At 40.6% G+C, this 22804-nt stretch overlaps 1 protein-coding gene across 1 annotated transcript in view; it reads right to left on the bottom strand.

Moving 5' to 3' along the window:
* The window catches only part of Ticrr (TOPBP1 interacting checkpoint and replication regulator), a 43717-nt gene that overhangs the window by 12306 nt on the left and 8607 nt on the right, over positions 1 to 22804 (bottom strand). Inside the window, exons 4-15 of the mRNA XM_059272695.1 lie at positions 21029 to 21263; positions 18820 to 18949; positions 14261 to 14400; positions 12819 to 13037; positions 10441 to 10592; positions 8830 to 8930; positions 8125 to 8218; positions 7956 to 8035; positions 7565 to 7792; positions 7003 to 7099; positions 1742 to 1799; positions 107 to 268 (exon numbers count right to left, since the gene is read on the bottom strand). Of these exons, the coding sequence (XP_059128678.1) occupies positions 107 to 268; positions 1742 to 1799; positions 7003 to 7099; positions 7565 to 7792; positions 7956 to 8035; positions 8125 to 8218; positions 8830 to 8930; positions 10441 to 10592; positions 12819 to 13037; positions 14261 to 14400; positions 18820 to 18949; positions 21029 to 21263 (1696 nt within the window). The remainder of the gene's footprint in view (positions 1 to 106; positions 269 to 1741; positions 1800 to 7002; positions 7100 to 7564; positions 7793 to 7955; positions 8036 to 8124; positions 8219 to 8829; positions 8931 to 10440; positions 10593 to 12818; positions 13038 to 14260; positions 14401 to 18819; positions 18950 to 21028; positions 21264 to 22804) is intronic.

Raw genomic sequence — 22804 nt, forward strand, 5'->3', positions numbered from 1 at the left:
TAGCTAAAGTCATCAAGAAAAAGGCAGGAAGACTCAGATTGCTGATTTGGGAATAAAAGTGGAACGATGCCACCACAAATTTTTTACAAGCTCTTTCTGAGGTTACCTTGAAACGTGCTGCTTTTGGTCTTCTTGAAGTTGTCCTGTCTGTGGTGCTGACCGTCCAAGGCTGACACAGAATGGCTTCGAGGCAGTCCCCGCTTTAGCCCCCTCTTTGAAGGAGAAAGCATTTCCTGGTTGAAGAGATTTCTTCGGACTTTTGTCACTTCTAAAAGCATTGAGGGAAAGGGAGACAGGAGATAAAAAGCATTATGTTGGTCAACTAACTGAGGACGCCAGATCCAAACACAGAGCTGCTGAAGGAAGCCACTCTGTAACCTTATGTATTAAAATGATTCCCCTGGATAGCACACTTCTGGGGGAACCACAAAACTACTGACCTTACAGGTTCCAAAAGTTTTATACAGAATTTTGAATGAGGTAGAGGCCCAGTACCCTTCTTTTGCTCATGGACATACAGTTATCTCAGCCTCATTTGTTCAAGGTAATCCATTCCTCAGCGTACTGTCTAGAATTATCAACTGAGATAATACATGCTAGAGTGTTTATTTTTAATTGCTGGGTAGAATTCAGCAGTGAAGCCATCATCTAATCTTTGACATTTCTTTGTGGGAAGTATTTAATAATGAATTTAGTATTTTTTTAAGATTTATCTATTCACTTACTTACTTATTTATTTATTATTTATTATGCATAGTGTTCTGTCAGCATGTATGCCTGCAGACCAGAAGAGGGCACCAGATCTCATTACAGATGGCTGTGAGCTACCACATGGTTGCTGGGAATTCAACTCAGGACCTCTGGAAGAACAGCCAGTGTTCTTAACCTGTGAGCCATCTCTCCAGCCTGAATTTAGTATTTTTACTTATAGATATAGTAAATGTTTCTATTTGTTAGCACTAGAGAATAGAGGCACACAGATCTCTGTGGCTCCAGGGACAGGCTGGTCTACATATCAAGTGCCAGGCAACCAGAACTATATAGTGAGAGTCTGTCTTAGAACAAAAACACAAACAAAAAAGTATATTATTAACTTGAGAGAAATAGTCTTCCGCAGGTATGAGCCCCTAATTAGTTATCTAATACCAGGTGGTCAGTCCTGAAATCATATACATATGAGCAACTCTAAACAGATGGAGCAGATTGTGTGTTTATATGTTTAGGTTTGTGCTGCACATACATATATGGAACAATAACAAAGAAAAAGAGACTATGATTTCAAAAGGGATGGCAGAACTCATGGGCAGAACTAGAGAGTGGAAAAGGAAGGAGAAAAGTGATATAATTATATTTTAAGTGTAAAAAAGAAAGAAAAAACTTTACTTAAGATCCAAGCAGGACCATGGAGTGCACTTTGACCAACATGTTTAAACTCCTTTTGTCTAAACAGTTCCACTGCCTCTCTCTCTTTCTCTCTCTTTTTCTTTCTTTTCTTTTTTCTAATTTTGGATTCCATGATAATGACATTTTAAAATATTTTAGGTCAGTAATTTGCATGATGCAGTATTTTAATTTAAGGATATACGAACTATCTTATTCCCAAACAAAGGAATCCCAAAAAAAGGAATTTGGATGTATTTTTTTAACCAGTGTTGATAAGAAGCTGTAACTTACATTAAATACATCCAATCAAAATAAATGTGTCAATCCAGTGAATAGGTGTTGAAAAACCCACACACACCTTGAACTGTGTCTTTCCTTGGGAGAGTTGGCTGCGCAGGAGCAAGGTGAGAGTTCTCCTGGAAATGAGAAATGAGGAAGATCAACACAGGCATTCATTCAAGATAAAAATGTAAGAGTTCTACCTGAAACTTGCAATTCAGAGAGATCCATAGCAGAAATAGTAAAATGTACTAATGTACATCCTCGCTACAGAGTAGTAATCCAAAATAAGAAGCACTGTGATCGCATATAAAGAGTGAAACAGTGAAGTCACACACCCAACCAATGAGGAATTGAAAGCACATGGGAGACTAGTATATACCACCATAGAGATACGCGATGGGGGAGGGCTTTTAAATTCAGCACAATTAGTACGGTAGCTTCAATCTTTATTTCTTTGAAAACAAGAGTCTCTTTTCAGTTCAGGCTAGCTACATAACAATACTCATGCTTCAGCGTCTCACATGAGGTTTACAGGTATGTGCACATGCTCAGCTAGGATGAAATTATGATTTTTTTTAATTAGTAATTTATTTTTATATGCATTGGTGTGAAGGTGTCAGATCACCTGGAACTGGAGTTACAGACAGTTGTGAACTGCCATGTGGGTGCTGGGAATTGGACCCGGGTCCTCTGGAAGACCAGCCAGTGCTCTTAACCGCTGAGCCATCTCTCCAGCCCATGGATGAAATTATTTTTAAGGTTCATGTATATGTAAGTAACAAACATAAACTGTTGATATCTGTTTTACGTATATACGGAAAAGGGTCTAGGATTATAAACAGACTATAACTGGTATTATAATTTTTAGAGACTGGATAGAGAAGAGATGACCATGTATACCTTCTGTAACCTTAAAAGGGGAAAGTCATACAGATTAGGACACTGGACTCTTTTTTTTTTTTTTTTTTTTTTTGGGTTTTTCAAGACAGGGTTTCTCTGTGTAGCTTTGCGCCTTTCCTGGGACTCACTTGGTAGCCCAGGCTGGCCTCGAACTCACAGAGATCCGCCTGGCTCTGCCTCCCGAGTGCTGGGATTAAAGGCGTGCGCCACCATCGCCCGGCGCGACACTGGACTCTTATAACACTTCTGCATCAAACCTCTATTGGCTTGTTACTCTAGTAAAGGAGTCAAGACTCTAAATTCCAGATGCATCTAAAAAAGGGAATCCTTTTTCAAGATTTTTCCATTTGTTATTTCTTTTTTTTCAATACTTTACTTTGTGTGTATGAGAGTTTTGTCTGCATATTTGTATGTGTACTATGTACATGCCACAGAGGTCAGAAGAGGGCACTGATCCTCTGGAACTGGAACAATGCATGGCTCTGAGCCACCACATGGGTGCTGGGAATTGAATCTGGGTCCTGCACTAGGGCAGCCAGTGCTCTTAACCACAAAGCCATCTCTCCAGTCTCTAATTGCCATTTCAGCCATGCCATTTCTCATAATAGTTGAAGAATGAAATACCACATAGGACATAACTTTTTTTTTTCTTTATGGCATTGGGGATTGAACCCAGAGCCCTGAAACATGGTAGACAAGGACTCTTAAACTGAGTTATACTCCTAACCCTGCTTTTATATTTTATTTTGAGACAGGCTTTCACTAGGTTGCTCAGGTTAGTTTTGTGAACTCATTCTGAAGGCTCTGAATATGCATTCCACCTGCCTCAGTCTTCAAAGTGCTGGGATTACAGGCCTGCACCATCAGAGAAAAACTTAATAAATGGTCTCAGTAATATAACCAGTATCTTTCTGGAAAGGCTAAATATGATAGTCAATAGTTATATTGGTTGGTAATATCTTCTATAATGATCTAAATTACAACTATGAAAATATGTTCAATATAAGAATCCCTACTGAGGAAACAAAAATATACAAAATCTGGATCAGCTCTTGTTTAGAGAACAAACAGGCTGGAGAGACTGCTCAGCGGTTAAGAGCACTGACTGTTCTTCCAGAGGACCTGGGTTAGATTCCCAGCACCCAGCAACTTACAACTGACTGTTACTCCAGTCCCAGCAGACCTGATGTCCTCTTCCAGCCTCCCTAGGCACCAGGCACAAATGTGCAGACAGACGTGCAGGCAAAACACTCACACACATAAAATAAATAATTTAGTTACTTTTAGAAAACAAAGCTTGTGTGTTTACATATTACCCATGGTCACTTTCCTAACAGAAATGTGCCAAAAAGACAGACACTGGACAGCTTACTAAGGCTTAAGTATTTATTATCATGACTTTTACTTTTTCTGTATCAACACGTTATTAACTTTTTAATCAACTCTTTGTTAGTTAACCTTGTTTATCAACCCTGTTCTTCCAATTACAAAGGAAAACTGAGGCTGGAGTTTTGGCTCAGTGGTTAAGAGCATTAGCTGCTCTTGCAGAGGACTCAGGTTTGGTTCCCAGTACACACAGTGCCGTTCACAACTGTCTGGATTCTAGATCAGGGTATCTGATGTCCTATTCTGGCCTCTATGGGCACTAGGTATTCACATGGTACATCTACATACACACAAGGCAAAATATTTACATAAATAAAATAAAATAAAAAAATCTTTAAAACAGAAAAATGAGGGAAAAAAAGGGAAAACTAAGATTGTATCAAGGAGGTATTAGGGTGAGGTCAAAAATTTTCCCCAAGCTTTCTAATCTTTAGGAATTAATATATGCAAAGGAATGAATATTCACTAATGTGATTTATATACATAGTTAATGTATGCTACACTTTATTACAAATTCACTGCTTCCTAGCTTAACTATATTGACCTTTCAAAAAAACTCAAATTTCTTATATAGAAACTTAATATCTGATCCTTCAGTTCAAAAGCTATCACTATCTTGGTACCAGCTGGCATGAAATACATTCTTTAATCAGTATCAAATCCTGATCTCCATAAGTCTGCTCTGGTGTTCTTTGCTGTTGCTTATTTTCAGAAACAGAGTCAGACTCCGTAATGTTGGCTGTCCTGGAACTCACTATGTAGGCCAGACCAGCCTCGAACTTTAGACCCACCTGAGTCCTGGGTCTAAAGGTGTGAGCCACCATGCCCAGCCATGGCTGTCTTGAACAATCTATAGTGATAACAGAGCTCTCCTGGCTTCTGTCCATCCACTTTTAGATTTCTTGCCCTTCAGTCATAACTGCAAGATCTGTGGGACCGGCATCTTCTCCACAGGAGAGGTGTGGGAAGAAAGTGAATACTGCTTACTTCTAAAAGAAACCCTGCCTCCCATGCTAAGGGCAGTTTAGAAAGGAACAGCTACTACCGTAGAGGTGCTTCTGAAGCAAGTTCTCACAGACTTGCCTCTTCTCAAACGGTTCCAAAGCACCACTGCACCTTATTCCTCCCTCCTTCCTCAGCAGGATGGTAAGCCCATCTAGTAAGCAGGCTTCATGACAGTGGCCATCTCCCCTCCCTCCCCCAACTGCTATTGAAATGAAATGTAACATATTGAAAAATACTTTTCTGGGAGATAATCAAACATCTATTACTATCATTATTTTTCAATGACATTTTCAGTTTCCTAAGTTTTGTTATGTAAAGATTTTGAATTTATTCTTGCCTAACTTTTTTTAAGATTTGTTTATCTATTTAGTCATTCATTCGTTCATTCATTCCTTCATTCATTCTTAAGTTTTTTGAGACAGGGTTTCTCTGTATAACATCCCTGGATGTCCTGGAACTAGCTCTGTAAACCAGGCTAGCTTCGAACTCAGACATCCACCTGCCTCAACCTCCTGAATGTTGTGATTAAAGGTGTGCACCACCATGCCTGGCTAAGATCTATTTTTATTATTTTTTTCAGTTATGTGCATGTGTGTCTGTGCAGGTATCCTTGGAGTTTTAAGGCACAGGATGCCCTGGTGCTGGAGTTACAGGTGCTGGTGAGCCTCCCCAGTGTGGGTTGTGGAAACCGAACGAGGCCTCTGGAAGAGAAGCAAGGGCTCTAACTGAGCTCCATCTCTCCAGCCCCAACTCCTATAACTATCATCGTCTTCATGTTTGTTCACAGATGTGGACTTGTGTGGAGACGGGTCCACATGTGTGCACGCGGAAGCCAAAGAACAACTCTGGGTGTCCTTCCTTAGGAACTAACTCCATTTTTGTTTTTGAGATAGGGTCTTGACTGGCCTGAAACTTGCCAAGTAGCCTAGCCGTCTAGCAGACCCAGGGATCTGTGTCTCTGCCTCCCCAGTGGTGGATCACAAGTATGTGCCACCATTTTATGGGCAGGTTCTAAACTAACTCAAGTTCTCAGGTTTGCATGGCAAGCACTGTACCAACTGAGCATGCTCCCAATCCCTGGCTCTGTTTTTGTTTCCTTTTTTTTTTCAAGACAGGGTCTCTCTGTGTAGCCCAGGCTGGCCTGCCTGCCGAGTGCTGGGATTCAAGGTGTCCGCCACGACTCTCTGTTTTGTCTGCACGGGGTGTCAAATGCCCTGCATCTGGAGTTACAGATTACTGTGAGCTGTCAGGTGGGAACTGAACATGGGTCCTTGGAAAGAGCAGCCAGTGCTCTTAACCACTGATTAAGTCCTAATAGATGTACTTTTTAAACATGGGTCTAGAACTCTAATTCAGCTCCTCATGTTAAAGCAAGAAGTTTACTGACTGAGCTTCTACCCTCCCCACTCTGTGTGTGTGTGTGTGTGTGTGTGTGTGTGTGTGTGTGTGTGTAGCAGTTCTGGGGACTGAACTACTCAGGCTGCAAGTACTTTACTGAACTAGCCTTTGCTTTGTTTTGGTTGTTGTTTTTTTAACTTATATTTCTTTATTCCTTTGGTTATAGTTTAATACATGTTCATAGAAATAGTCAATATTAGTTGATTATCCCTAAATTCAAAAGTCCAACATCTGAACTGTGCTAAAATCCTAGGATTTTTCTTTCCAAAAGATTTATTTGTTTATGTGTATGAGTGTTTTGTCTGCATGTATGTCTGCATACCAGAAGAGGGCAGCAGACCCTGTAGTAGTATAGCTACAGTGGGTTGTGAGCCACAAGGAGGGTACTGGGAATTGAACTCAGGACCTTTGGAAGAGCAGCGGTACTCTTAACCATTAAGCCATCTCTCTAACTCCCGAAGATTTAAAAAAAAAAAAAAAAAAAAAAGGTTTTGATTGTAAATACTCCAAAGTCCAAACACTGAAGTATCATTTCAGATAAGGACCCTCCAAAGCTGACTTCCCACCTCGAAAAATATTGCCTTTCCTCTTCACCATCAACCCCAGCCACAGAGGAACCATTAGCTCTTGTCAATGGCAATTACTCACATTTCTCGTGCTTCTCTTGGACACTTTGGGAACTTCAATCTGTCGAAGAGTCTGTGAAATCTCTGCAATGCTTTTGTGTCTTATTAGTGCATTTTTCCTTTTAAAAATAGAAAACATACCAAGTAAAGGAAATATGTAGTGAGGCTTGCAAGAAACAAGCATCTAAAATACATTGTTTAAATAAGTGCTAGTTAGTTAACTTGAGGTTGGCCTGTATTTGTAACAGTCCAGAATTACGAAAAATAACTACTACAGATTCGGCTAGTTAATGGCAGTGACAGGCACAAGGGAAATGCACAAATAAGCTGAGACCCTGATCTCACTTCACAAGAGGTTCCTAGTTCTTAGACATCCCTACAGACAGTAAACAAGGGCTTTGTAAACCAATATTCCCTGAGCTACAAATCTACAGTGTCAGATGCTACTCCTGAGAGTTGATGTCTGTGATTCGGAATCGAGGGCAACTACCACCTCAGTACACCAGATGGCAAAAAGAAGACGACTGTCTGCAGACTTGCCCCTTCTTTGAACTTAACGCCAGTCCAGGGAACTGCTCCAGTACCTTCTCTTCTTGGCTGATCTGGTCCGCAGCTCCTCCAGCTGCTCAGACTCAGTGATGCCCGACACTGATCTGTGAGCACTTGATGAGGGAGGTGGGGACTTGCTCTCTTGGGTCATAGAATCATCACTAAACAATTCTGTAGGAAGGACTCCAGCCAGCTTCTGAGGAATCTTTAACCCCAGGCTGTGGTAAAGTTGTCCAACTGTCCCTGGGATGGAGTCAATATACCTGTGGAGTATAGTGGTTAGATATGGAACAGTTACCATCTCATCCTCTCTATCCCTCCACCCAGCCTAACATAATGCCCTTGGAATCTCATAATTCTAAGATAGCACCATGTGTAGTCCTTGGTAAAACAATTTTAAACGAAGCCAGTAGTCATTAAACTTACAATCTCAAAATCTCCTCCAGAAACTCTGACAGGTACGCCGAGTCCTTAGTGAGACACACCATACGCAGCAAATCTGTCACCTAAAAGAGGTTACAGAAAATCACCACAGTCTCTGGCGGGAAGCGGAAATCAGGAGTGCATGCTCTCAGGGCAGCAGCCATGGACTCACCTCCTCCACTACTTGCTCCACCTCATCTGTACTTTCCAGTATTGAGGGGCACTGCTGACACATCTCCAGACGAAGAAACACCTGAAGCTGGCACCTTGAGGAAACAAATGCTCTGTCACATCTCCTTCAGCTGTCACTTACTGAGAACTCTTTCTCTGAGCAAAGATCTATTTATATAAGGAACAACGACCAAGAACTGGGAAGGCAGCTCAGTGCTGAAGCACATGCCTAGCATACACAGAGCCCTGGGTTCAATCTCCAGACTGAAAAAGCAGTGCATGGGTGGGGAGACCTGGGTGTAGCTCGCTGGTGAAGTCCTTGCCTGGCATGCCTGAGGCCTCGCACCTGATCCACTCTGTAAACTGGGCGTGATGATGCACACCTGCAACCTTAGTATTTGTGAGGTGGAAGTGGGAGAAGGAGGAGTTCAAGGTCAGCCTCAGTTACAAAGCAGGCCAGGCTCTAAGAAAAAAAGGAAGGAAGGAAGGGAGGGCAGGATGGAAGGAAACGAGTCTAATAAGAATCCAGTGCTTTCTCTGAATACTGGTGTGCGTGTTAGGGGATCAGATGACTCAAACTGCCCCTCAAAACATCATAAAGGTCACTAACAAAACATGCTCAAGCAGTTGACAACTTTAAACTGCCCCAAGCTAACCTGAGCTCTGTTTCTGAGTAGTAGTAAAATGAGACAAAGTGGTTTCTTACTCTCTGACTTTGTCTTCTTTATCCAGCTTCCCCCCTTGATTCTGTCGGAGAATTTTGCTGGTTTTTAAGAGGTTACTGTTCATATGATTCAGGCAAGCCACCTGCAAATACAAATTATTATGTAGGAGAAAACTGTTACTTATTTCTAATGCCTTATATACTTCCCTCTTCTTTCATTTGAATGAAAACCACTGAAATGAACACTTTCCTTTGATGTCTTAAAGAGAACGCTGGTTTAAAAAAAAAAAACAAAAAACTTTGTGTAACCAAGTAGACACAGCAAACCTTAGATTTCAACTGTTAAAGAAGGTTCTTTGGGCTGTAGAGACGGCTCAACAGTTAGGATTAAGAGCACAAACTGCTCTTGCAGAGGATTCTTAGCACCTATGCTGGACTGCTCACAACTACCTGTAACTCCAGCTCTAGAGGATCTGAACCCTCTTCTGGACTCTGAGCACACCTGCACTCACACACATATATACTACACACACATCCTTGCTACCCACACACACATACACATACACACACAAGCCCTTTTTCGAGAGGTTTTCTCTATGTAGTCCTGGTTGTCCTAGAACTTATCATGTAGACCAGGCTGGCCTTGAACTCACCTCCGACCTTTCAAGTGCAGGAATTAAAGGAGTGTGCCACCACACCCATCTACATACACTTAGTTTAAAAAAAGAAGGTTCTACAAAGCAGTGGCTTTGGCCATTAAACATGAATAAAGGCAATGAGGTATTCTAAAACAGTGCTTTGCAACACTGCTAAAGTTATGTAGGGAGTTTTTTGTTTTTTGTTTTTTTAAAAAACAAATAGATGTCCAAGTCCCAACACAAAGAGACCTGGAGTTAGTCCATCAGTCTGGAAGGACCTGACACTAGCATTAAAAACAGAACAGGCCTGGAAAGCTAGCTCATCGACTAAGAGCAGTGGCTGCTCTTCCAGAGAACTGGAGTTACAGATGTTTGTTAGCTCAGTGTGGGTACTGGAAATCAGACCTGGGTTCTCTGGAAGAGCAGGGTGTGTAGACATACATTCAGACAAAAAACCCATATACATAAAATAAAAACAAACAGATAAATAATAATAATAAACCAAAACAACAACAACAAAGTGATTCTGAAAAGCAGTTAGGTTTAAAACCATTAGCTCAATTCATGTAGCTAACACAAATTATAGCACTTTCATTAGGACAGAAGTCCCCTTTGATTTCTGGACTTCCAGTTTATCAGGCTCACTCACATTCAAAAATCTGGAATTGTACACAATCCTTTACTCATCATTTTTTAAAAATATTTATCTTTATTTTATTTTACGTGTATGAGTGTTTTGACTGCGTATACATCTATGTACCATCTGCATGCAGTACCCAAAGAGGCCAGAAGAGGGCATCAGATCCCTTGGACCGGGAGTTACAAATGTGAGCCCCAAAGCATTTGGGAATTGAACCTGGATCCTCTGGAAGATCAGTCAGTACTCTTAACCACTGTGTCAGCTTTCCAGCCAACTCATAATTTTTCAATCATGTACAGCATAATGGAAATTCTTCAAGGTATGTGCACTAAACCACCAACTACATCTATGACAGCATTATCTAGACTTCCTTACTTCTAATTCCTTGACATCCTTCAACTTTAGGAACACTTTAATGGTTGAGACCATATTCTGAGCACATGAATACAATGTGATTTCTCCCGTAGCCACAGTTTTTTGGTATTCTTCATGTATGTAAGACAGTAGCTCCTCTTCACTTTTAAAGTCTGTGGGGAAAAAAAAGAACATTTGGTTACCATATTCTGATCAACTCTGTGTATTGTTTAAGGGTTTATCAATTGGGGAGAGAGACTTTTGTCTTCCAAGAGAAATCTAACCATGTCTGGATTGCCATGACAAACACTAGGGGTTACTAGATAGTGTGCAGATGCTAGTAATGATCTTCAACATTCCACAGTGCCTAACAGGCCAACACAAAAGGATAGCTCATCCAAAATATCACTAGTTCCAAGATCAAGAAAGACTAGAGATTAGTGACTATTTCTAAGGCTTTGTAAGTATACAAATAAAAATTTAAGATCAAGAAAAAATTTTTAAAAAGTGTCTTTGTTCATTGATGACAAGATTTTCTACGTAGCAAATTTGAAAGAACTAACAAGAAAGCTCCTGGAATTAATGAGGGATGATCAGAAGGCTGTATGAAACAAAATTAACCTACAAAAGCCTGCTACTTCTGTAAATACTAGCAATTTACAAATGGAATTTGAAACTAAAACCACATTAGCAGGGACTAGATAAGGCTCAGTGGTTAAGAGCACTTGCTGCTCTTGAAGAGGACCTGGGTTTGGTGCCTAGCACCCACATAGTGGTTCACAACTGCCAGTAACTTCAGTTCTAGGGGATGTGAAGCCCTCTTCTGACCTCTGTAGACACCAGGCACACATGTGGTACAAATACATAAATGCAGGTTAACACGTAAACATAAAATACAAATAAATCTTTTTACACACACACACACACACACACACACACACACACACACACACACACATCATTAGGTTTGTTCGTTTTGCTTTGAGACAGGGTTTCTCTGTGTAGTTTTGGTTCCTGTTCTGGAGCTTGCTCTGTAGACCAGGCTGGCCTCAAACTCACAGAGATCCGCCTGGCTCTGCCTCCTGAGTGCTGGGGTCAAAGGCGTGCGCCACCACCATCCAGCATCATTAGTTATTTTAACATGCAAAAAAATGAAGTACTCAGAAATTAAATCTAACAAAATATGTGTTAGACCTATATGAGGAAAACTACAAAACCATGGAAGAAATCAAAGAACCAAATAAGTGGAAGTAGCCCTATGTTCATAAACAGGCAGGCTTTGCATTGTCAAGATGTAAATTTAACGCAACCCACTGACGACCTCAACAAGTTAATCTGAGGGTACTGGCAAACTGATTTTAAAGTTCATACAGAGACTTAAAGCCAACACAATGCTAAGAGATAAGAGCAGAGGACTAAAAACCACCCAACTTTAAGACTTACTGTATGTGTGGCATCAGAAAAACAAAATACAAACAGATCAATAGAACAGAATAGAGTTCAGTATTAGTACAGTCAACTGACCTGTGACAAAGAACAAAAGTGATACAATGGATGCAAGATCAATAAATGGTGTAAAAAGGCTGAACATCCAATGGGAAAGATTAAGTTCAGACACAATCTTTTATCCTCCACAAAGATTAACTCAAAATGAGTTAGTCACAATATGAAAATAAAAGGTCTAAGATTGTTAGAAAATAACAAATAAAATCTAGATATCTAGGAGGAAAAAGAAACAGAAGTTCAAGGCAAAATTCTGTCACATAGCAGGCTCGAGGTTAGCCTGGGCTACTTGAGATACAAAGCCAACCAACTAAAAATAAATGTTCTACCAACATACTGATGAGAGTGTAAAGGTAAGCCATAGATTTGAAGAAAATATTTGCATAGGACATCTGATAAAGGCTCATTTATCCAAAACAGGCAAAGACCTCTTAAAACTCAATAAAAATGGGCTAGTAAGAAGGTGCCTTGCCGGCAGTGGTGGCGCACGCCTTTGATCCCAGCACTCAGGAGGCAGAGCCAGGTGGATCTCTGTGAGTTCAAGGCCAGCCTGGTCTATAGAGCAAGCTCCAGGACAGGCACCAAAACTACACAGAGAAACCCTGTCTCGGGGAAAAAAAAAAAAAGGTGCCTGCTGCCAAGCCTGATGACCTGAGTAGATCTCTAGGATCAAACTCATGGTGAACGGAGGGGACACTGAACTTCTGATCCTCCAGCCTCTACCTCCCAGTGCTGAGATTATATGTGTGCACCATGATGCTCAGTTTTATATGAGGAATCAAACCCAAAGATTTCATGAATGCTAGGCAAGCACTCTATCAGCTGGGCTGTACTCCTCGGCCTCCAGCTCTCTCTATAACAACACAGACACCAAACGCTCTAGAATGAATGAATACCTTTAAGTTTAGAACTTCTTAACGTTCTTCCTCTGTCTTCTGATTTCTCTCCTGTTCTGCTGACAGCTGTTTTTTGGAACCCCTTCTCCACAGCCATGTCTGGACTACCATCCGGGTGTAACTTCTGAGCCTTTACATTTAGCCTGGCCACATTCAGCATCTTCAAGGAGCGGGACATGGTATTCATCTTCTGTCTCACTGGAGTTCGAGGGATACCACCTGCCAAAACATCAGTGTGGGAAGAAAAGTCAAATTTCACTTCTATGGAATCAAGAACTGTATTATGTCAAAAAGAATACTGGAAAGAAATATCTCCCTTCAGAAATTATCTGAACCAGGTAGTTCTTTTATCTGCTTCTACCTACAGTATAAACAGGCTCCTTTTACTGAAGTTTAGGAACTAAATATCTCAACAATCATTTTTTTAAGGATGATGATTATTATTATTTTCATGCATGAGTGTTTTTGCCTGCATCTATGTGTATATGATTCTTTTGCCTCTGTGTGTATGTGTGTGTGTGTGTGTGTGTGTGTGTGTGTGTGTGTGTGTGTGTGTATTGTGTGCATATCTGGTACCCAGGGAGATCAGAAGAGGGCACTGGATCCCCTGGAACTGGAGTTACAGATGGTTGTGACCTGCCATGGAGTGCTGGAAACTAATCCTGGGTCCTCTGCAAAAGGAAAAAGTGCTCTTAACTGCTCTCTCTCTCTCCAGACCCATCTCAATAATTTTACCCAAAGCAAATACCAAGCACGCTTCAATTTGGTGTTGCCCAAGAGACAGTGGTAATAAGACTTTTCTTTCTAGCAGTGCTAAGGATAGAGCCCATAGGTCATGCATGCTATGCAAGTCCATGGCTTTTCTGAAACATAGTTAAGCAATCTGCATCAAAAGCCAATTTTCATACTCTTTAAACACAATTAACTCATTTCTGGAAACTGCTGCTAAGGAAATATCTCAGAGTTTATGCATGATCTATACTAGAGTATTATTTGTGATGACAGAAACTGAAAACAATCTACATGTTCAACAACATGAGTGAAGCAGAATGATTAAAAAGGTAAAGTTGGCCAGGGATGCAGCTCTAGGGGAAAGCACTGCCTAGCATGCCTGATGCCCTGGGTTCGGTTCCCAGCATGGGGTTCAGGGAGGAAAAGTAACTAATAAGCAAATATTTGTAAATAGGAAAAAAAAAAGCTGTATTGATATTTCTATTATAATCAAAATGAGGATGTTCAATTCATTAGGAAGAACATCAGTGATTTAATTCATATTGAACTAATATAATATCTCCAAATTTGAAATATAAAAATTTGTCTTTAGTTACTGTTTCATTCTTATTCAACCTTTTTTCATTTTTAGAAAGAGTAACAGTGTTTTAAAATGTAATCTCAAAAGGAAAGAGAGACTGCCTCAAGAAGCAGGCTTTCTATGTGCATACGTTTCTTTCTGCTGCGTTCTTGATTAACTACAGTAGATTCTTCATGAGATTTTCTCTGGTAGAGTTCAGAGAGGCAGCGTGTTAGCTCACTTTCGGTTTTAGAGGATTCTTCATTATCAAGTGAGGCAGCATGTAATAACCTATAAGACAAGATGCATCATATAAGGCCAAATTCGAACTTTCCAGACCACCAGAATCAGAACAGGTGCAGGGCTATCAACTGCATACATGCATGCTAGTCTTCAGCAGACTGACTGTCCCATCAGAGCTGGATGGTAGGGAAGGCTTGTCCCACCCTTTTCCCCTTTCTAAATATTTGCTGTTAATTTGAACATACGAACTTTTCAACCAGAAAAGCAGAGAATACAATATAAAAAGGTAAGAGTGTACCTAGCATCAAGATTAGAGATTAAATTCTTAGTATGTAATTTTATATTTATCTTAATATATAATTTTATAGCTGTTGCACACTTTTAAAAGAAATTAAGCATTGTTGACATAAAGTTCCACTCCATCTTTTCTCAACTACCCTCCCTACAGGCATTTTTAAGTTTGTTTGCATCTTATGTGTAGACACACACACATGACTTCTATTTTCTATGTTGCAAATTTTATATAAATGTCACAATTTTACCTTTTGCAATTGTTCATATTCAACATATTTTTCACTTGTATATCTCTAGTTTATCCATCTTTATGAGTTTTATCAAAAGTATATGAGGGTTAGAGAGACGGTTCAATGGTTAAGAACTTGCTGTTCTTTCAGAGGACCCAGGTCCAATTCTCACATGGTGGCTCAAACCATCTTTATCTCCAGTTTCAGGGGACAACTCTGCCCCACTAGGGCACCTTTACTCATGTGACATATCCATATGCAGACACATACACCTAGATATAATTTATCTTGGATTTTATCTTTCTAATAATTTTAAAGTGCTTTTCCTGTTTTTTTAATCTACTAGAAATTTACTATATATTCTGAGTAATTAAAATCTGGTTTTTATCTTTTGGCTAGCCAATATTATTTATTAAATCGAATCATCTTCCCTGCTGGCTCACAATGCCACCCTTGTTTGTTACATGCCACATTCCCATAAATTCAGGAAGTCACTCCCAGGTTCTCTGCTGTTTTGGCTTATCTGTGCACTCCCGCCATACCACCTCCTGTACTGTAGCTTTATAGAAAATCTGCATGTCACAAGAGGAGGAACTTCTATTTTCATCTCACATTTGTTTGGTTGTTTGGTTGTTTGTTTGGTTGGTTGTGACAGGGTTTCTTTGTAGCCCTGGCTGTCCTGGAACTCACTTTGTAGACCAGGCTGGCCTCAAACTCACAGAGATCCACCCGCCTCTGCCTCCCAAGTGCTGGGATTAAAGGCGTGTGCCACCACCGCCCAGCATTAGACTTTTATTTTTATCCATCCTCTCTTACATTTATTCCTAAGTACCTTAATTGTTCTCCAGTGTTAAGAGTCAAACCCAAGGCAGGGCAAGGACTCTACCTGTGAGCTATACTCTAAGCCCTCTTCATGATTTGTCAACATAAACTGTCTTTTCTTAGAAATTATACTTTTTAAGACCATAGTCTCAAATAAATGATAGTTTGTTTGTTGTAGGCATGCTATTAACTTTATACGTTAATTTTGTATGTAGCAACACGCTGTATTCTCTTAATCATTTATCCATAGAATCTTTTGGATTTTTCTATGATGATACCGTACATTCAATTCTTAAAGATACTTTTCAGAAATAATTCAGAGTAAATTTCTACACTGAAAACTATAAAACACTACAGAAATTAAAGATCTAAACAGATAGATGTACCAAGTTTACAGATCAAAGACTAAACATGCCAGTTCTTCCCCAAATTTAGCTATGAGTCTATACATACCCAGTCAAAATTCCAACAGGCTTTTCTTTTGAGGAAATTAACAGGCAGATTCTGTGTGTGTGTGTGTGTGTGTGTGTGTGTGTGTGTGTGTGTGTATGATGGAGTATATATACCTATGTGCATGCACATGGAGACCAGAGGAGGATGCTGGGCATCTTTATCGCTCTCCACCTTATTTTTTAAGACAGGGTCTCATGTGTGGCCATTCCTGGCTTTTATGTGGTACTGGGGAGTTGAACTCAGGTTCTCTTGCTTGTTCTTACCCACTGAGCCATTTCTCCAGCCCCAATAGGCAGATTCTAAACCTCACATAGACATTAAGAAATCTAGACTCAAAACAAATAGAAAATAAACAAAACAAAGTTGAAAAAACTTACCCTATCTGCATTAGAGAGCTAAACTATAAAGCTACAGTATGTGGTATTGTAGTACAACATTTTAGACAATGTGGTACAATCATAGCTTCTGGACTCTTCTGTCTAGAAAGGTTTCTGAACAACGGTGGTCAACTGATGGAAAGTAATTAGGATTCTTCTAGCAAATGATACTGGAACAAATGGATAACTATGTAAGAGAAAAAACCCTAAAATTTACCTCTTAATAATAATTTGAATCTCTACTATATCTTCTACATTTCTAATACTGTGTATTTGTGTCCTTTATCTTTTTCAATTACCTCATCTTTTTTTAAGATTTATTTATTTATTATGTACAGTGTTCTGTCTGCATGTATGCCTGCATGCCAGAAGAAGTCACCAATGATCTCATTACAGATGGTTGTGAGCCACCATGTGGTTGCTGGGAATTGAACTCAGGACCTCTGGAAGAGCAGCCAGTGCTCAGTTGCCTAGTCTTAAGGCTTACTCGACTTTTCTTTCTTTTCTGTGTGTGTACACAGTTATGGACGCATGATTAGTGTGGAGGTCAGATTACAACTTGTGAGTCAGTTCTCTTTCCACCTTTCCACAGGTTCCCAGGAGCAAACTCAAACACAAGGTCTACGCAGCAAGCACCTTCACCTTCTGAGCCACTTTGCTGGCCCCTTACTTGACTTTTTAAGAAACCACCTTTTATTTTAGTTTTATTTTCCACATAATCCATATCTGTTCTTACCCGTCTAACTCCTTCCTACATTTGAGGCAGGGAGACAGCTTTAATTTGACAGCCTGGACTGACCAATAACTCTCCATCTTCCCAAGTGCTGAGGTTACAGGAGAGCACCACACCTGGTTCTTAGCCCTTCCTGTACTTGATTCTTATTAACTGGTTCTTAAATTTCTCTTTAGAAAAATAATCAGTGAAGGCTGTATTTCTTTCAGTATAAATTAATCTATTGTTTTAGTCAGTGTTCTGTTGCTGTGAAGAGACACCATGACCACAGCAACTCTTATAAAGCGAAGCATTTCATTAGGGCTGGCTTACAGTTTCAGAGGTTGAGTCCACTGTCACCATGGTGAGGACCAAGGCTGCACATAGACGAACATGGTAGCTGAGATTCCACATCAAGACTCACAGGCAGCAGGAAGAAACAGACCCTGAGACTGGCTTGGGCTTTTGAAACACCAAAGCTCCTCCAGTGACACATTTCCTCCAACAAGGCCACACTTCCTCATCCCTCTCAAGTAGTGCCACTCCATAATGATCAAGCATTCAAATCTATAAGCCTATGGGTACCATTCTTATTCAAACCACCACGCCTATATTACAGTTTGATATTTCCTTTGCATTTATTTGTGTGTGTGTGTGTGTGTGTGTGTGTGTGTGTGTGTGTGTGCCATGGTACACATGTAAAGGTCAGAGGATAACCTGCAGAAGTTATGCCCTTCTTCCACCATTTGGTCCGTGGGATCAAGCTCAAGTCATCAGGCTTGGCAGCTAATGACTTCAGTCACTGAACCATCTCACCAAGCCAATGTTGCTTAATTTCTACTTTAATTGATACTTAGTTCTAATGTTTCCTGACTGCCGTATATTTATATAGATGGATAAATAGTGTGGTGGTTTACATGAGAATGGCCCCCATAGGCTCATATATTGAATGCTTGGTCCTCAGTTGGTGGACTATTAAGGATTAAGAGATGTGGCTTTGTTGGAGAAGGTGTGTCACTGGGTGTGGGCTTTGAGGCTTTCAAAGTTCACACCAGGCCTCATCTCTCTCGTAATTTGCCTCCAACTTGCAGATCAGATGTGAGCTCTCAGCCACTGCTCCCGAGCCATGGCTGCCTGCCTGTTGCCACACCCCCCACCACGACAGTCATGGACTAGCTCTCTGAAACTGGAAGCAAACACCTAACGAAATCCTGCTTTTATAAGTTGCCTTGGTCACGGGGTCTCTTCACAGCAATGGAACAGTGACTAAGAGAGATAGATGTGTTTCTATAATATGTTAGCATTTTACATTTGACTGAAACAGTCCTCTAAATACATGTAAAATTATGCTATTTTTCTAGTCTCCGAAATTTACTTCATTTGAAAAGTGCCTTTTAGTACAAGAAAATAATACAGTAATGTAAAATGCAGAGAACCACCATACTGCATCAAGCTGGTCAATCTGCACTAGTAAACTGTGACACCGAGCTACAGAAGGGTAGGCTCCCTTCGAACAAGCCTGCTCCCATCTGACTATTGCTTTAATAATCAATATACAAAAAGATGTATGAAGCTTTACCAAAATGACTCCATCAAGTCTGAGGTGGCACCACTGACGTTGGAAAAAGGAAACCACTTTTCCATAAGAGCTGGACTCCAGGGGCTGGTGCGACTAAGCTCCTGCTGGACCCACTCTGGAACACAGGGGGCTACTAAAAGGACAGAAACAAGAGAAGACATCAGAACCAAGGAGAGAATCCAGTGTTTTGTTCCGGGCTGACTCCCTCTCTCCAAAGTGCAAGTGAATGCTCATCGTTAACAACATCCGCCATTCCGCCATTGTGCATTGCGTTACCAACTCCTACAGATCTGTCTTGTCTGGGGTGAGGGGGTGGGGGTGGGGAATGCAAACCCAATTTGAAGTTTTTTGCTCCTTTTACTCATACAACCCTTTATCTTATTTCTGAAACATTACTCTAAATGCATTTAAAATGGTGCTATTTTTCTCTTCTCAGAAATTTGCTTCCTTTTAAAAGTGCCTTTAAGTGCAAAAATAAATAATGTACAAACAAAAGCAGTCTACAACTGCAGAGTAGAACCACTGTACTGGATCAAGTTGGTAAATCTGAGACAATAAGATGCGACACTGAGTTATAGAGGAGTGGGTTCCCTTAGAACAGGCCTACTAGAGGATGTGTTTGGAACATCAGAATAAAACCTCATGAATAGGACTTATCTGGAGAGGGTATGGTGGGGAGTCTGGACAGTAAGGCATCACACTGACTTACGAACGCCAAGAAACTAAGCCAGGCTGGAGCACACTGCAAAACACTCGAGTGCCGTCTTACAGCACTCTAAAATAGTCCCCTGCCCTGTTTCTAAAGACGTAACAAGTAGTCCACACCCACCTGACAAATACGACGGAGACACACACGAGATAACCCACTGCTTTGATGAACGTGATATTCCAAATACGCAAATACATTACCCTACCCCAAAAGCAACAGCTGAATTTAAAGTGGGTTAATGTAAACACAACAGGAGAACACAGCACTCTCCCCTGTCCTGTTCCAAGCCATGCTCCTGCCTGTCTGGCCACGTTCTTTTCCTTGTCAATCACCGTATCTCTCTAACACCAGTCTCAACCTCGCCTTTCACTCCCTCTGTGACAGCATCTTCACCCCTTGTTTATAGAAGGAAACACAGGTAAGCACTTTACTTATGAATTCAATGCCCCTTTCACAGAAGTTGTCTATTAACACCATTACTGTGTATTTCCATGTGACAATGTGCCCATGGATGTCAGAAGAGAACTTAGCAGAGTTGGTTCTTTCTTTCTAGCTGTACATGGGTTCCAGAGATCAAACTTGGATTCTCAGGCTTGGCAGCAAGCATTCTTCCCTTTCTGAGCCATCTCCACAGCCCTGAAATTTCTTTTTGTAATTTTATGTGTACGGGTGCACATGTCTATGCACCACTTTGTGTAGTACCTGTGAAAGCCAGAAGAGGGTGCTGTACCCCCTGGAACTGGAGTCACAGTTGTGAGCCGCCGTGTGTGTGTGTGTGTGTGTGTGTGTGTGTGTGTGTGTGTGTGTGTGTGTGTGTGTGCTGGGAATTGACCCCGGGTCCTCCAGAACAGCAGCCAGTGCTCTTAAGCACTGAGCCATCTCTCCAGCCCTCATGCAGCCTTCTCCACCCCAAGCTTTAAAATTATTTTTTCAGTGTATAAAATATAGGTTTCACTGTATTTTCATTCATTTTTAAAACTTCTTTCATTGACACTTTTATACATGTGTCATTGAACCTTGTTCATATTCATCACCTGCTTCCTCACTGTCCCAGTTTGCTGTTCCCCTTCTCACCATCAAACAGTCCGGCTTTCATGTCACATGTGTATGTATGTATACAGGAAGATAGCACCCACATGAGGGAAATGTAGACTATTTTGTCTTCCTTTCCTAGTACACTGTTATTACCCATGTCCCTCCTCTTTGGTTTTTTTTTAAATCTCTCTCTACTTTCATGTCCTATCCATCTACATGTATAGTCATAAACTATAGTAAGAGCCAAGCTTCATCTTATGACTAATTTCTAAGTGCTCCACAGAGCCTTTAGCCCAAGTCCCTCAGGATTTCTAAACCAGCGATTTAAACTGCTTATAGCTTGTACTAGAGCCTGCTTTTATCTTTCTTACAACATCCTGGGGTCCCACCAAATGCATGATGGGTAAGTCTGGAAGAGACTGCAAACCACTCCTTGCCATGTTAATCACTGGTGGGACAACTTACCAGAAGAAGCAGGATCTTCAAATAAATTATGAACCTGATTCAGTACACTATCTACAACATCTGAGAAAAGGGAAGCTGTATCCTGGGGGCCTTCAGCCACAACTGTCTGGAGAAAATGTCTTTGAAATTCAGCTTCTTTGGCTCGGAACACTGTGAGAATCATAGCACTGGCAGAGAATGGAGAAATAATTCCTGTGATGGGGGGCCAGCCTTCACCAGGATCCACACTGGCAACCTACAAAGAAATGCTAATTAGTTGAGAATATTATTGTCACTATGCCTAAAAAAATGTAGCCTACTGGAAGACAGAACAATGGTTGGCTATCAGCGGCAGAAGAGAATTTACTATTCATATAGTCCCTAAGTTTCAACCCATAAGAAAAAGCTTACAGTGCCAGTAGTATTTACTATGTGCTTTTCGTCTCTGTTTCCTTCCAATTGTATTTGTTTTATTTTAATAGTGAAAAGCAGGAAAACAAGATTTATTCAGTCGGGAAAAACAGAATAAAGAGATCCTGGCCCACCTTCTTCAAGTCTAGTACGTGGCACCCGAAGCAAGTGCAGCTGTATATACTCATCACACATTTCCTGAATCTTACAACCACTCAATTTAAAATGATTATCACTTCCACTTTAGAGGATGGATTGGGGCTTAGGAAAAAGCTACTTGTTCAAGGTCACCTGCTGGTACCTAGTAGCAAGAAAAAGCTACTAGGTACATCTGACTTCAGGACAAATGTACTTCACTGTGAGGCAACACAATCACTGAAGGGGTTTAGCCAGCACACACCTGGGCAACAGAGCTGAGACCTAATCCAAAAGGTCTGACTCCCCAAGCTTGTCTACCCAGTACAATCAAGTTTTGTACCACATTAGTAATAACACAGTATAGTGTTCTTTTCACTCGAGTATGTAACTCTTAGGACAGTTTCCACACAAGATCTAGAATCTTCCTCCAGAATCTTTTACCGAAGGATCTAGAATAAAGATACTTCCTGAGATTACAAAGGGAAGGAAAAACAAGGAATTTGAGAGTAATTACAAAAGAGCCATCACAGCTGGGTGTGGTGCTGCACACCATTCATCCCAGAAATGAGGGGCAGAGGCAGGCAGATCTCTGTGAGTTCGAGGCCAGCTAGGGCTACACAGTGATACTCTGTCTCAAAAAAACCAAAAAACAAAAGAAACAAAAGACACCATCATTTTAAAGTCAAAGCTGGATATATTTGTATTCCTTTCAGAAGACAGTTCTAAGTTTGAGTGACTATTCTTATGCTATTGTATTTAATTTTATATTGTAGCAGCTTTTTCTTAAATACATTAAAAGCAAAGTATATTACAGAATATTTAATAAATAGTGAAAAACCACCCATCATTTCGTTCTCATACAACCATCTCCTTGGGCTAGCTACCTTTTCTCTATGTAAATTCAGGATCTTTAACTTAATTGGATTCATGATGTATGCAACTGTACAAATGGTTTCTTCACCAATAATCATCCTTTTCAGGACGCTTCAGTGTAAACAATCTACTGGTCTACATCAACAGTATCTCTGGAGGCTGGAGAAATGGCTCAGTTGTTAAGAGTACTGACTGCTCTTCCAGAGGATCTGAGTTCAGTTCCCAGAAACCACATGGTGGCTCACAACCATCTGTAATGAGATCTGGTGCTCTTGTCTGGCCTGCAGGGGTACAAGCAGGCAGAACACTATATACATAATAAATAAATAATCTTAAAGAAAAGAAAAAAGAAAACCACCACCAACTTTAGTAAGC

This window comes from Peromyscus eremicus, chromosome 1, assembly GCF_949786415.1.
Source record: "Peromyscus eremicus chromosome 1, PerEre_H2_v1, whole genome shotgun sequence".
NCBI lineage: Eukaryota > Metazoa > Chordata > Mammalia > Rodentia > Cricetidae > Peromyscus > Peromyscus eremicus.